General features: G+C 45.7%; 1 protein-coding gene across 1 annotated transcript in view; it reads left to right on the top strand.

Moving 5' to 3' along the window:
- The window catches only part of LOC126176014 (F-actin-uncapping protein LRRC16A), a 573,185-nt gene that overhangs the window by 252,887 nt on the left and 303,690 nt on the right, over positions 1–16,608 (top strand). The window contains exons 4-5 of the mRNA XM_049923133.1: positions 2,835–2,894; positions 3,412–3,542. Coding sequence (XP_049779090.1) covers positions 2,835–2,894; positions 3,412–3,542 — 191 coding nt within the window. The remainder of the gene's footprint in view (positions 1–2,834; positions 2,895–3,411; positions 3,543–16,608) is intronic.

The raw sequence follows: 16,608 nt of genomic DNA, 5'->3' as shown, positions 1-16,608 counted from the left end.
GTCTCCCGCATCGTTCCCCTACGCTCTGTAAAGAGGCATGGGACTTCATTAAATTAAAAAGATTATACAACTGAAAAAGGAAATGGATAGGTTATAGTTAGATATAGTGGGAATTCCGAAGTTCGTTGGTAGGAGGAACACGACTTCTGGGTAGATGAGAGTAGGGTTACAAATGCAAAATCAAATAGGTGTAATGCAGGTGTAGGCTCAATAATGAATACGAAAATAGGAGTGCGGGTAAGCTACTATGAACAGCATAGTGAATGCATTATTGTAGCCAAAATAGACACAAAGCCCACACCAACAACAGTAGTAAAAGTTTATATGCCAACTAGCTCTGCAGATGGTGAAGAGATTGAAGAAATGTGTGTGGAGATTGAAGAAATGTGTGTGGAGATTGAAGAAATGTGTGTGGAGATACGAGAAATGTGTGTGGAGATACGAGAAATGTGTGTGGAGATACGAGAAATGTGTGTGGAGATACGAGAAATGTGTGTGGAGATACGAGAAATGTGTGTGGAGATACGAGAAATGTGTGTGGAGATACGAGAAATGTGTGTGGAGATACGAGAAATGTGTGTGGAGATACGAGAAATGTGTGTGGAGATACGAGAAATGTGTGTGGAGATACGAGAAATGTGTGTGGAGATACGAGAAATGTGTGTGGAGATACGAGAAATGTACGAGGAGATACGAGAAATGTACGAGGAGATACGAGAAATGTACGAGGAGATACGAGAAATGTACGAGGAGATACGAGAAATGTACGAGGAGATACGAGAAATGTACGAGGAGATACGAGAAATGTACGAGGAGATACGAGAAATGTACGAGGAGATACGAGAAATGTACGAGGAGATACGAGAAATGTACGAGGAGATACGAGAAATGTACGAGGAGATACGAGAAATGTACGAGGAGATACGAGAAATGTACGAGGAGATACGAGAAATGTACGAGGAGATACGAGAAATGTACGAGGAGATACGAGAAATGTACGAGGAGATACGAGAAATGTACGAGGAGATACGAGAAATGTACGAGGAGATACGAGAAATGTACGAGGAGATACGAGAAATGTACGAGGAGATACGAGAAATGTACGAGGAGATAAAAGAAATTATTCAGATATTTAAGGTGACAAAATTTAATAGTGATGGGGGACTGAAATTCGATAGTAGGAAAAGGAAGACTGGGGGAGGGGAGCGGGGCTGAAGGAACGAAAGAGAAAGCCGTCTTGTAGAATTCTGCACAGAGCATAATTTAATCATCGCTAACACTTGGTGTAAGAACGGAGAAAGAAGGCTGTATAAGTGGAAGAGACCTGGACACTCCAGAAGATTTCAGAATGATTTCAGAATGATTATATGATGGTAAGACACAGAGTTTGGAACCAGATTTTTAACTGTAAGACTTATGATAATGCAAGAAGAATTTGACAGAGCACTGAAAGAACTAAGTCAAAACAAGGTCCCAGCAGTAGGTGACATTTCGTTAGAACTACTGATAGCCTTGGGAGAGCCAGCCATGACAAAACTTTTTCATCATTTGATGAACAAAGTATATGAAACAAGCGAAATACCGTCGGATTTCAAAAAGAATATAATAATTCCAATTCCAAAGAAAGCATGTCCTGACGGGGGAATGGAAAAAACTGGTAGAAGCCGACCTAGCGGAAGATCGGTTTGGATTCCAGAGAAATGTATGAACATGAGAGGCAATACTGATCCTACGAGTTATTGTAGGAGATAGGTTAAGGAAAGGCAAATCTACCTTTATAGTATTTCTAGCATCTGAGAAAGCTTTTGACAATGTTGATTGGAATACTCTCTTTGAAATTTTGAGGGTAGCAGGGATAAAATACAGGGAGTGAAAGGCTATTTACAGCTTGTATAGAAATCAGATAGCTGTTATAAGGCTCGAGAAGCATGAAAGAGAAGCAGTGGTTGAGAAGGGAGTGAGACAGAGTTGTAGCCTATCCCCTAAGTTATTCAATATGTACAGTGAGCAAGCAGTAAAGGAAACAAAAGAAAAATTTGTAATAGGAATTAAAGCCCGGAGAGAATAAATAAAAGCTATTGAGGTTTGCAAATGATGATGGAATTATGTCAGTCAGTAAAGGTTAGTGCTGGAGGGAAGTATGTGTGTGTGAGAGAGGGGGGGGGGGGGGGGGGGGAGATGAAAATCGTAGAATGCAGAAAGCAGATTCAGAAGCATGTAGGTTGCCATAGTTACTCGGAGATGAAGAGACGTGCACAGCATATAGTAGCTTGGAGAGCTGCATCAAACCAGTCTTTGGAATGATGACTCAGCAGCAGCAGCAACAACAACAACAGCAACAACAACCTGATGGTTGTCTGTGGATCAAAACTGGCTGTGGAGTAAAGCAATTGTATCAGCAAGTCTTTCCGTAATCGTGATATTCAAATAGTTAAAGATATGTGAGGACAAGGACAGAGACAGAGAAGATAGACTCTGACTCTAAAGCACTTTTTAACTGCAGACATTCGTAGCACATGTCAAATTCTGCGTGTATTGCATCCACCTTTATTACCATTGTTCATGTTTACTGAATACAAGTGCAGTGATCAGTTGTCACCTACTGTTCTTGCCATACTCAAAATAAACCATAAAATAATAACCTGTTGTTTAAAATAATGATAAGCTAATTTATTTTCCTTTTCCCTTTCCACTTCACTGTCCCATCTTCTCTTTTTCCACTGATAGCGTCTTATGTGTAACTAAAAAGAAAGGCATAAACACAAGGAGAGAGTTAAAAAATCTCTGTCCCATGTACTTAACAAGTTTTAATTCATTGCTTTTCTTTTTAACAGATTGAATCACACTTCCATTACCTAGAAATACAAGCTGTTGAAAGCAAGAAATCAAATCAGGTATGTACTTGGTTTTATTTATGTATTCTGCAGTTTAAAATAACAGTGTAAATATTGTTTCTCTTTTCAGTTCCTATAACTTATTATATTGCATCATTCTGTTTGTAATAAATGTTGAATTTTATTATATGATATTCCGTAAATGATCATTGAACACTGTTCTTGTGGTGACTGAATAGTAAATTACGCAGTTTTTTCACTTCAAATTTGATTTTCAGGTGATTGCAAACATATAGTAGTACAATGCATCCAATACAGGCAGTTTACCAATTGAGGCTTTAGTCTGAGAATGAATTTTGTATGAAAAAGTCTGAAACATATTTGTAATGGAAACTGTAACCTTGTTGTGTAATTGTAGTTATTTCATGACCATAAAAATTTTGTTTGTTTGTTGAACAAAATTGCTTGTGTGTATCATGTGACAATACTTATGTTCTTCCCCTCCTTACAGCATGATGAAATTTCCATATAGCAGACAGTGAATCTTGACTTAGTAACACTGTGATTATTTTTGCAGTTGTGCCTCACTGTTGGTGATAAGCAGTACTCCTTTTTGACTGCTGATGATTCAGTCAGCCATGATGTTGACTCCATGATAAAAGCGCTGACAACAGCCATCAGAAATATATTTCCTACAGTTCCTTTACAGTGAGTAATGTATAATTTACACTGTGTGTGTGTGTGTGTGTGTGTGTGTGTGTGTGTGTGTGTGTGTGTGTCACATACTTATTCTGAGTAGCGCAGTACTGCTCAGTGAATCACACAGCAGATTATTATTATTATTTTAAGTGTTCAGTAGCGTTGCCTACAGTGCTGCATTAATGACATCATTTTTATTCTGCATGCACTCCTGTGTTGTGAGGCCCTCCTTTGTAGCTTTAGATTGGGGTGCAAACTGACTCATTATTTGGAGCAGTGTACTCAGAATTCATTGAGACATTTGTTTGGAGCTAAGAACATGGCATACACCTGAGACTTACGCGATTCGACAGCAGTCTCAGGTGCATATTTCCGGACCTTTCGTGTAGGGTGGATGCTGTATCCTGCTACTAGTGTGTGTCGGTGTGAGTACGCCAAGTGTCGTGTCGCTGCATGTGTGTACTGCCACCTATATCAGCATGGGCCAGCCACTGGAAGCTGCTTCCACCTGTAGGAAGCGTGCACGTTGCACAGTCTCCACTGCACTGCACTGCACTGCACTGTCTACCGGCGACTCGCACCTATAGATGCGCGGACCAGCGCTGACTCCCTCCCCGTATGTTTGTTTAGTTGGTACCGTCTCTGTCAGCTGGTCTGTGTATCACTTATATTGGACCTTCTGTATTGTTCTTTTGTCTTGAAACGTGTGGAGTCACGAGAGGCTTATTTGTGTTACTGTTCTGAGGTTTATGAATAAAGCCATATTTGTGTTACTTAGACCGTTTTCATATATTACGTGGTTACTACACGATTGGTGCCAAGTTTTGAAATGTTTCCGCGTGTGCGGTGTTTCACTGCTGTTTCATCAGGTTTAGTCATTAAAGACTGAACAACTTACTTCGGCATTGACCTCTTTGGCAGCTTCCATTATCAGACAGAATACTGTTCCTCCAGTCTATCCACCCACTTTTCCTCCGTATGTTGATTCAGGCGAGGATTGTGAAGCTTACGAAGAAAGACTAGGACAGAATTTCTTGGCTTTCGTGTGGCAGACGAATTTGTGCAAAGCCTTATTCCTCGTATGGATTCCACTTAAGGTGTATCAGTTACTGTGTCAACAAGAACTGTCAGCTCTTACCTTTAGTTACAAATGCAGTGTGTTGTCAGACTACTATCGCAGACAATCACGTTGTAGCGGCATGAGTTGCATTCTGCAGATGCTACAAGAAGCCAAACCAGACATACAGGCCTGCACAGCCTTAGCTGTGTCTCTTTGTTACTGATGTCCATAATGACTCTTATGCAAACTCTACAATGCGCTACGCAATTTTCTGTTTAGCTGCAGACAAGGAAGTGCCCCCCTGCAGGTCCGGGGCTTAGAATAGGCCCGAGGTATTCCTGCCTGTCGTGGGAGGCGATTAAAAGGAGTTTCACACATTTCGCCCTTTATGTGATGGTCCTCTGTAGGGTTTGACCTCCATTCTTCAAAATTTTCCCGAACAGCGAGCCAGTTAGGGAAGGGCACCTTACAAGGTGCATCGTGCCCATTGTGCATTGAGATCTTTAGCCCTCTTTCTCGTCATCGCATTGCAGTCCTGCCCATTCTCCATCTCTTGGGCGAGGACACCTTCCTGGGTGTTTTCCGTCATGCACTACACAGTGTTGATTTCTGCGTTGACAATGACCGTGGACTTCTTTGCACCTGATATCCAGCATGGTAGCCAGTACATCGTGGTGGGGCCGCCGTGTACCCTGTTGGTTGTAGCCCCCTGACCACACAGGGATCACTCTGCTGATGCCTGTGCTGTTAACTCCCCACGTATCCCAAGGGGTAGATGCCCATCCTCCTGGGGCATCGGGACTCCCGGCAATGGCCATCGTGCCAGGTGGCCTTTGCTGCGGCTGGGTGGTGCCCGTGGGGAGGGCCTCTGGTCAGAGTGGGTGGCATCAGGGCGGATGACACGCGATGAAGCGTAGTCCATCATCGCTTGCTGCTGGTGAAACACCAGCAGTCTCTAAGCGATCAAGAGCTCAATTCAATGCACAGAAGTACGACCCCAAATCGGTCACCTCCCTGGCTACACCATGCGAGGAACGTCAGGCTAAAGATGGCAGCGGATCTTATTCGCCCCGGTACCTTGTACGTTCGAGAGCTGATAGGGAAGCTTTCATGACGATGAAGCCTCAGTTTTTTGTTGAGCACTTAGAGGACGAGTTAGGGGAGGTAGAGGGCTTGTCCAAAATGAGATCTGGGTCAGTCTTGATCAAAACAGCATCCTCTGCCCAGTCACGGGAGTTACTCGCTTCTGACAAGCTGGGGGCTGTTTCTGTAACCATCATGCCCCATAAGAGCTTAAATATGGTTCAGGGTATCACATTTCACAGAGACCTTCTTTTGCAGTCCGACGATGAGCTGCGCGCCAGTTTAGAGCGGCGAGGTGTCCATTTCGTGCTGGAAGTTCGGCCCTGTGTCTTCCCGCTGTACTTCCAACATCACATCCCGAGATTGCGGATGCCCATCCCATCCCAATACACCATGTGCCCCACCTCCCATCTGTGTCAACTGCGGAGAGCACCATTCCCCTTGCTCGCCTGACTGCAGGATTCTCCAGAAAGTAAGGAAAATCATGGAGTACAAGACTCTGGACACACTGACCTACACTGATGCTAAGAGAAAAATTTAACGTGTGCATCGTGTGCGTATGACATCATCTTAAGCCACCGCTACAACAGTTCTGGCACCATTAGCTCCGCCAACCCAGGGCACCTCTCATAGCCGGAAGACTACACCTGCTCCCTTGATGGTGGGGACGCATTTCTCTCCCTGTTGCTCCTGCACCACCTAATTCAGGAGCAACACTCCCCCCCCCCCCTTCCCCCACCCCCAACCATCAGGGACGTCCGTCCCAAGCCAGAGAAGCGTAAGTCGTCTTCGGCTTCTCTCACTAGGAAGGGGTCCCTTGGGTCACTCCCTTCCAGGTTTCTTCTAGTGGGAAAGACGATACCCGTCAGTGGCTGAAGAGCCCAAAAGCAGCTGGTTGTATGGCTTCACGCTCATCCTCAGTCCCAGAGACTGAGCCAGTGAAGTCCTCCCAGCCAGGGAAACCCAAGGAGCAGCGAGAGAAATCCAAAAAGATAACCACTAAGGCCAAGGAAAGGCGCCCACACCAGCGCTAACTACAAGCTCTGTGGCTGAGGATGGGGTGGAGATTTTGGCGTCCGCTGAGGACCTAGATCTCGCCAGACCCTCAGATACAATGGACATAGGCTGCTCAGGCAATAAATTGGTGGCAGCAGGTGACTCTCAGGTGTAAACTGCCATATTGAATGTTCATGCCTTCCCAGTCTCACGATGTCATCCTCCAGCGGAATTGCAGTGGTTTTTTCCACTGCCTGGCTGAGCTGCGACAACTGTTAAGCTTCACACCTGCTATCTGCATTGCCGTCCAGGAAACCTGGTTCCCAGGAATGTGGACCCCGCCCTCTGCGGCTATAAGGGATATTACAGGAACCGTAGCGGCTATAATCGAGTGTCAGGTGGAGTATGCGTTTATGTCCTAAATGTCTTTAGTGAACATGTGCCACTTCAGACGCCTCTGAAACTGTGACTGTCAGAATAAGGACGACAGAGGAAATAACTGTCTGCAATGTGTATCTTCCTCCAGATGGTGCAGTACCCCTGAATGTATTAGCTGCACTGATTGATCAATTCCCTAGACCTTTCCTACTTCTGGGAGATTATAATGCCCATAACCCCCTTGTAGGGTGGTACCATGCTTACTGGCCGAGCGAGAGATGTCGAAACTTTACTGTCGCACTTCAACCTCTGCCTCTTAAATACTGGGGCCGCCACACATTTCAGTGTGGCTCATGTTAGTTACTCAGCCATTGATTTATCAATTTGCAGCCCAGGAATTCTCCCATCTATCCACTGGAGAGCACATGACGACGTGTGTGGTAGTGACCACTTCCCCGTCTTCCTGTCACTGCCCCAGTGTCAGGCACATGGACGCCTGCCCAGATGGGCTTCGAACAAGGCAGACTGGGGAACTTTCACCTCTGCTGTCACCGCTGAATCTCTCCCACACAGTAACATCGATGTGATGGTTGAGAAGGTGACTAGCAGAATTGTTTCTGCGGCAGAAAACGCGATCCCTCACTCTTTAGGGTGCCCGAGGCATACGGCAGTCCCTTGGTGGTCATCGGAAGTTGCTAAAGCAATTAAGAAGCGTTGGTGAGCTCTACAGCGGCATAAGCGGCACCCTTCCCTGGAACACCTCAGAGCTTTTAAACGGCTCCGTGCCTGTGTTTGCTACCTTATCAAACAATGGAAGAAGGAGTGTTGGGAGAGATACGTCTCCACCATTGGGAGCCACATGTCACCTTCCCAAGTCTGGGCAAAGATCAGACGTCTTTTCGGATACTAGGCCCCAACAGCTGTCCCTGGTGTTACCATAAATGGCGAGTTATGTAGCAATGCAAATGCTATTGCCAAGCACTTTGCCGAGCACTTTACGAAAGGCTGGTGGGTAATTCTCTTATGCACACTCAAACAGCTGCTGGAAGGGAACGTCCTCACATTCACTACATGCTGCAGTGAATCGTATAAAGCCCCATTTACAGAGTAGGGGCTTCTCAGCGCCCCTGAACATTTCCCCGACACAGCTTCTGAGCCTTATCGCATCCACAGCCAGATGATTAAACATCTCTCATCTGCCTATGAGTCGTCATCTTCATCCAGCTCTGGTGCGATGACGTCTTTCCATCATTCCGGGAAAAACCTGCTTGAATTGGATAGCTATCGGCCCATCAGCCTCACCAACTTTGTTTGTAAGATGCTGGAATATATGGTATGTTGGCGGTTGGATTGGGTCCTGGAGTCACGTGGCTTGCCGTCTCCATGTCAGGGTCACTCTACCACTGGTAATCTTGTGTCCATCGAGTCTGCCATCCGAACAGAGTTTTCCAAATGGCAACACCTGATTGCCATCTTTTTTGACTTATGTAAAGCATACGACACGACTTGGTGACCTCATATCGTTGGCACATTGTACGAGTGGGGTCTCCAGGGACCACTCCCGATTTTTATCAAAAACTTCCTGTCGCTCCGTACTTTCCGTGTACAAGTTGGTGACTCCCATACTTCCATCCATATCCAGGAGAATGGAGTCCTGCAGGACTTTGTATTGAGTGACACTCTATTTTTAGTGGCCATTAACGGTCTAGCAGCAGCTGTCAGGCCCTCCGTCTCACCTTCTCTGTATGCAGACGACTTCTGCATTTCGTACTGCTGCTCCAGTACTGTTGTTGCTGAGTGGTGGCTCCAGGGAACCATCCACAAGGCACAGTCATGGGCTCTAGCCCACGGCTTCCAGTTTTCGGCCGCAATGTCGTGTGTCATGCACTTCTGTTGGTGTCATACCGTTCATCTGGAACCCACACTTTACCTTAATGACGATGATCCACTCACTGTAGTGGAGACATATCAATTCCTAGGACTGGTTTTCGACGCTCGATTGACTTGGCTGCCTCATCTTCGTCAGCTTAAGCAGAAGTGCTGGCAACACCTCAATGCCCTCCATTGCCTGAGCAACACCAATTGAGATGCAGATCGCTGTACGCTGCTGCAGCTCTACACAGCCGTTGTCCAGTCCCAATTTTGGGAGTGTAGTTTATGGTTTGGCAGCGCCTTCAGCATTGCATTTACTCAACCCTGTGCACCACTGTGGAATTCTATTAGCGACAGGAGCTTTTAGGACGAGTCCGGTGACCAGCGTCCTGGTGGCGGCTGGTGTCGCTCCACTGCAGATTAGACGTGCGAAACTGTTCGCCAGTTATGCAGCATGCATTCATAGTTCCCCTGAGCATCTATATTACCATCTCCTTTTGCCGCCCATGGTAGTCCATCTCCCGCATCGGCGGCCCAGATCGGGACTAACGATTGCGGTTCCTTCTCTCTGAACTGGAGTCCTTCTCTTTGCCACCTCTATTTGCGGTCTGTTCACGTACGCCTCCACGGTGTACGCCTCGGCCGCAGCTTTGTCTTGACATGTTTTGCATGGCCCTAAGGACTACGTTAACCCGCCCATCTCCGCTGTCACTTCCTCTCGATTCTTGACGTGTTCCGGGGCTCTGAAGTGGTTTACACTGGCAGCTCAGTGGCTGATGGTCACGTAGGCTTCGCATATGTTCATGGAGGACATATTGAGCAGCACTCCTTGCCAGTTGGCTGCAGTGTTTTCACTGCAGAGCTGGCGGCCATATGTCCTTCTGTTGAGCACATCCGCTGATGCCCTGGCGAGTCATTTCTCATGTGTACTGACTCAATGAGCAGCCTACCAGTGCTACCCTCACCACCCTGTGGTAGCATTCATTCAGGGGTCCATCTACGAGGTGCATTCAAGTTCTAAGCCCTCAGATTTTTTTTCTAATTAACTACTCACCCGAAATCGATGAAACTGGCGTTACTTCTCGACGTAATCGCCCTGCAGACGTACACATTTTTCACAACTCTGATGCCATGATTTCATGGCAGTGGCGAAGGCTTCTTCAGGAGTCTGTTTTGACCACTGGAAAATCGCTGGGGCAATAGCAGCATGGCTGGTGAATGTGCGGCCACGGGGAGTGTCTTTCATTGTTGGAAAAAGCCAAAAGTCACTAGGAGCCAGGTCAGGTGAGTAGGGAGCATGAGGAATCACTTCAAAGTTGTTATCACGAAGAAATTGTTGCTTAACGTTAGCTCGATGTGCGGGTGCATTGTCTTGGTGAAACAGCACATGTGCAGCCCTTCCCGGACGTTTTTGTTGCAGTGCAGGAAGAAATTTGTTCTTCAAAACATTTTCGTAGGATGCACCTGTTACCGTAGTGCCCTTTGGGACGCAATGGGTAAGGATTACGCCCTCGCTGTCCCAGGACATGGACACCATCATTTTTTCAGCACTGGCGGTTACCCAAAATTTTTTTGGTGGTGGTGAATCTGTGTGCTTCCATTGAGCTGATTGGCGCTTTGTTTCTGGATTGAAAAATCCACGTCTCATCCATTGTCACAACCGATGAAACGAAAGTCCCATTCATGCTGTCATTGCGCGTCTACATTGCTTGGCAACATGCCACACGGGGCAGCCATGTGGTCGTCCGTCAGCATTCGTGGTACCCACCTGGATGAGAGTTTTCGCATTTTCAGGTCGTCATGCAGGATTGTGTGCACAGAACCCACAGAAATGCCAACTCTGGAGGCGATCTGTTCAACAGTCATTCGGCAATCCCCCAAAACAATTCTCTCCACTATCTCGATCATGTCATCAGACCAGCTTGTGCGAGCCTGAGGTTGTTTCGGTTTGTTGTCACACGATGTTCTGCCTTCATTAAACTGTCGCACCCACGAATGCACTTTCGACACATCCATAACTCCATCACCACATGTCTCCTTCAACTGTCGATGAATTTCAATTGGTTTCAGAATTTCAATTGGTTTCAGAAAACGAATGATTGCACGCTGTTCAAGTAAGGAAAACGTCGCCATTTTAAGTATTTAAAACAGTTCTCATTCTCGCCGCTGGTGGTAAAATTCCATCACGGCGCTGCCATCTCTGGGACGTATTGACAATGAACGCGGCCTCATTTTAAAACAATGCGCATCATTTCGTATGCCCTGGAACAGTCCCGCTGTTCTGTGGTGTTTGTGTGGACCCCAGGCCATGTCGGAATCCCTGGCAACGAACTTCCCGACAGGCTGGCCAAACAAGCGATGCGGAAATCGCTTCTGGAGATAGGCATCTCCGGAGCTGACTTGCGTTCTGTCTTACACCGCATGGTTTTTCCGGCTTTGGGAGACAGAATGGCATAACAGCACGCACAACACACTGCGTGTCATTAAGGAGACTGAATGTGTGTAAGTTTTCCATGCAAGCATCTCACGGGGAATCAGTTGTCCTTTGCCGGCTCCCCATTGTCCATACGTGGCCAATGCGTGGTTCCCTACTCTGTCACCTCAGTGTCGCTGTGGCTCCCAAATGACAGTGGTCCATGTCTTTCTGGACTGCCCACTTTTAGCCGCTCTGTGGCAGACTTTTAACTTTCCCAGCACCCTGCCTTCGGTGTGGGGCGACGATGCCTCCACAGCAGCATTAGTTTTACGTTTTATGTGTGAGAGTGGGTTTTATACTTCTGTGTAGGTTTTAGCTCATGCTCTTTGTCCGTCTGTGTCCTCCACCCTAGTGCTTTTAGGGTGGAGGTTTTAATGTGTTTCAGAATGGCTGCCCTTCCCTTTTTATTCTCATGGTTGGACAGCTATTGTAATCTGCTTTCAAATTGTACTCTCTTCTGTTTCTAGCATCTGTTGTTTCCTTGTCCTCTTTTGTTCCTTTTAGTGTTCGTTGCCTTCACTTCGTTCTTTTGGCATTTCCTTTCTTTCCATTTTACGTTTTGTGTTATATGTTTTGTCCGTTTTATTTTCACACTAGTGACATTGTTTTATTAGGAACAAGGGACTGATGTCCTCGTAGTTTGGCCCCTTCTCCCGGCTTTAAACCAAGCAACCAAACAAGGAAGTGCATCAGAGGACTTGACTCTGTGAAAAGCCCCGATTGGCAGAAGTTTTGCAGATAGCACAATCTTAGCGCCAGGATCAGCGTTCTGTTTCCTACTTGTCTTTTCTGTTTTGTCCAGCACGACCGTTTGGCAAGCCCTGAGTGCTGGACTACTTGTAATGCGTGCCAGAAGGACATAAAATCGTATCAGTATTTCATACGCGGCTCAAGATATGGGTGTGGACCTAAACTGTGTGAGTCCAATATTTGTGACTTCTCCCAAGTTGTTTATCGAGTTTTTCCCCAAGTGCTCCGGCTACAGGTTGACACAGGTGCTGCAGCATCGGTAATGAATTCTTAAACGTATGTGAGTTTAGCCTTACCGCCTTTGACACTGGTCGCATGGAAGCTGGTCATGTATAACGAAACAGAACATAGTGAGAGTTGAGTCAACGCTGCTCAGCGCATATATAGGCGCGAGTCGCCAGTACATGGTGCGGTGGAGACCTTGCCGTGGGTGCATCGCCTGCAGGTGTCCTCTAATGGCCGGCTTGTACTGAGACCAACTGGCGGTTGATGTAACTACACATGTGAGGCCACGCTATTCTTGGCGCATTTACAGCAGTGGAGAATTTTAGAGCAACACCCCCCTCTCCGTCCAAACAAACAGATCAGGCGTGCACTACACAAAGGTAGTGGTTACGTATTTAGTGAAAACATGTAGTGTGCACATGAGAGTTAAAGGAATCCTTCTGCAAGGTCTAAGATAAATTATCTGCTGCAATCGGGGACAGATGGGCCACATTAGTACAAGAGGAAAACTTTCATCTTGATAGATCGAAAAGAGAGAATCTGGTCTTAGTGGCAACATTCATGAGAAAGTTCTGGAATTAGTCTCATTTACTAAAGACAGTAATGCCTACATGATATTAAGAACATAAATTTGGGTGAAATTGGAAGTGAATAGTAAATTTAAATTGGAATACACAGGGTGTTCACTTTAACTGAAGACATTGAAATATCTTAAACTACACACTGGATCAAAAAATTTATAATTCTTGTTTATTTGTCTAGGAGGAGGACATCCAGTGATACCATACCCGACCCTCTGCCACGTCCTGTATCTAGGTGGCAAGGGGCAACTTTGAAATCTTAAGTGGGAACCCCCTATTTTTTAATGCAGGTTATAATTCTACGGCAGAATCTACATATGTTTTGTCTGAAGAAATTTCTTTCTTTTGCCACTGATGGCACCGTAATTGGAGGAATAGAAATGGGTACACAGTCGTTATTTACTACATGCTACTCAGTGCCCCTCAGATATTCAATGGCACATGGAACCCTATCTCCGTGCGGCGAAAGTAGTACAGGCAAGTATTTGGTAACTTCAAATTAGCAACCCCATTCATAATGTTGTATTCCTCCAATATACCGAACAGAGAGTAATCGACACAGCACTCTGTCATGGCTAGAGGCGAATGCTACCCTACTTTTCCCATTAGAGTAAGTGTTCAAACGTAGTACCGTCAACTTGAAAACTCTTGGTGATCCACTTGTCAAATGACCGTACATAGGACAGAAGCATGTCCGTGGGAATGTCAGTCTAGGCGTCTCTGATGCGATCTACTTTGTCTTCATGCACTGTTGGCACTTGCTGGTACATCTTATCTTCTAAATATCCCCACAGAAAGAAATCAAACGACGTAGTGGGCCAACTAAAAGGGCAGCCTGTGTCGACCTACCAACCAGTGTAAACATGGTCTATAATAATTGCTTATTGCACTGGGCAACCGTTGTGCTGAAATGACACCCAGGGCAACATCCCGCACTAGCACATGTAGTTCCTGTTACAGAAAAGGTCGATAAAGTACTGGCCAATGAGTTTGTTACCCACGATGCCACACCATACGTTAACCAACCTAAGACATTGATGGCCAACTTGCCGTAACCAGAGGGGATTGTCTATACTCCAGTAATGCATGTTGTGCAGTTAACGCTACCATGGTTTGTGAATCTAGACTCATAGGAAAGAAGTACTTTGGCGAAGAATGTGGGGGTTGTTTGCGTCTATTGATATTCCCATTCGCAAAACATTACCCAGTTATGGAAATTGTCACCATGAACTTCATGATCCAGTGACACATTCAGTATTTTGAGAGACATACCAGAATCGCGGTGTAATTGCAGGGCGCATGTTCATGGGTCATGGTGCTCTGCTGTGTCATTAGGCTCTCCTGTAACATGTCTGCTTCCTTTCCTTTTGCCGATGTGTATACTGCCATGAGATATAAACGGATTCACAAACTTGTAAAAGGATGAAAGAGAGTGAGCTCCCTCTGGAAAATGCTCAGCATACAAGGCAACAGCAGCCTCAGCATATCGCCTACATTCGCCGTAAATCAGGATCATTTCAATTTTTCCATCTGTGGTTGCAATATTCATTATCCACTTGCATGTGTGTCTCTCTAAATGTAAACAGGGTGTAAACCACCCAGGAGATCCACAAAAAAACCCCGGAATTTTTTGAACCAGGAGAAAACCGGAAATTTTTGAGAAACCTGGTAATTTTTCTTTGTTTTAGTTTTCAGTTAAATTTTTGTAATTTTGACTTGTAAGAACCGACACTCTAACAAAGGATATTACTGTATCCCGCTACTGCTGAATAACAATGCAACAATAAAACATGAACGAAACAAAAAAACGAAAATAAAACTTCAGTTACAAAGGTAATGTGCCACACACAGCAACAAAACACAGTGGTCATACATGCGTCTGCCACAGCAAAATGTGTCAAAGGCTTTAGAGTGACTATGCAATGCTTCATAACAACTAATTGCCTCCGATGAGCTTGATGTCACAACTGTTCACATTAGATTCGTTCGAACAGTTGCGAGTGGACTCGTGCGCAGTTGAGTCACGTATGTGTAGTACCTTCTCCCGCTTCTGTGTATAGAAGTGTGGCTGTTAGCTGTATAAACAGTAGTAACATCAAACAGCCAGATGCTACTCAGAAAAATTTTACTGGCGCTCCCAAGCTGCCAGATGCATACATGCGCAGCATGCCCGGATCTCTGGGCCAGGGAAGCGAACCGTGGTATCTGGTCTAGGCGGCAATTTCAGGGGTGTGGAGGGTGCTCGAAATTCATACTCCTGGGGGGGGGGAAAACAACCGACAACCTTATCTCACGAAGCCTAGCATCTAGAGCGCGTTGGTCCATCGATTATTCATATGATTTTGAAATGAATCCCTGTGTTAGTTTTTTAATGTTTTTGAACACATTCTTTCTGAATGAATCATAAGTTGATTTTTGAATGCGTATGTAGTGTACGTGATGTTTCTGCCAGAGGAATCCCGGTCGCATCTAGAAATAAACTTTCCTGCAGACAAAAGGGGACGGGGCTATACGAGCTGGGCGGGATTAAGCCGAACAGGTGAATGCCAATCGCTGTTTGTTATGTGGTTGACTGGGTTTGCGAATGATCAGCTTTATCATAATTACTAGCGAAATCCATAGATTGACTACCAGAGTGGAAATAAACGACTAACAGGAATAACAGAGAAGAAAGATTACTTGGTGTATCCAAGAAAATGAAATTTTGACAAAAGCTTTGGCCAGATCACGACGCTAGTAAGAGCCAGTTGTACAGTCCCTGACTGGCAGTTCTGGGAGTAGCATGGAAAATGCGTTGTACGAACACATAATAACGCCTAACCGAAGAATAAACGCGGGATAACTAAGGTTTGAATTCTGCCGAGTATTAGCCGAGTGAAAGCTGCTTAACAAGAAATAAAAGTTATATATACATATATATCTTTAAATATGTCTGCTTGTGTCTGTATATATCCATCCACACATATACAGGCACAAGCAGACATATTTAAAGACAAAGAGTTTGGGCAGAGATGTCAGTCGAGGCAGAAGTGCAGAGGCAAAGATGTTGTTGAATGACAGGTGAGGTATGAGTGGCGGCAACTTGAAATTAGCGGAGATTGAGTCCTGGTGGATAACGGGAAGAGAGGATATATTGAAGAGCAAGTTCCCATCTCCGGAGTTCGGATAGGTTGGTGTTAGTAGGAAGTATCCAGATAACCCGGACGGTGTAACACTGCGCCAAGATGTGCTGGTCGTGCACCAAGGCATGTTTAGCCACAGGGTGATCCTCATTACCAACAAACACTGTCTGCCTGTGTCCATTCATGCGAATGGACAGTTTGTTGCTGGTCATTCCCACATAGAATGCATCACAGTGTAGGCAGGTCAGTTGGTAGATCACGTGGGTGCTTTCACACATGGCTCTGCCTTTGATTGTGTACACCTTCCGGGTTACAGGACTGGAGTAGGTGGTGGTGGGAGGGTGCATGGGACAGGTTTTACACCGGGGGCGGTTACAAGGGTAGGAGCCAGAGGGTAGGGAAGGTGGTTTGGGGATTTCATAGGGTGAACTAAGAGGTTACGAAGGTTAGGTGGACGGCGGAAAGACACTCTTGGTGGAGTGGGGAGGATTTCATGAAGGATGGATCTCATTTCAGGGCAGGATTTGAGGAA

This window comes from Schistocerca cancellata, chromosome 3 (assembly GCF_023864275.1).
Source record: "Schistocerca cancellata isolate TAMUIC-IGC-003103 chromosome 3, iqSchCanc2.1, whole genome shotgun sequence".
Classification (NCBI taxonomy): domain Eukaryota; kingdom Metazoa; phylum Arthropoda; class Insecta; order Orthoptera; family Acrididae; genus Schistocerca; species Schistocerca cancellata.
Note: the sequence above shows the minus strand (reverse complement) of the source record. Positions and strands in the feature narration are given on the sequence as shown.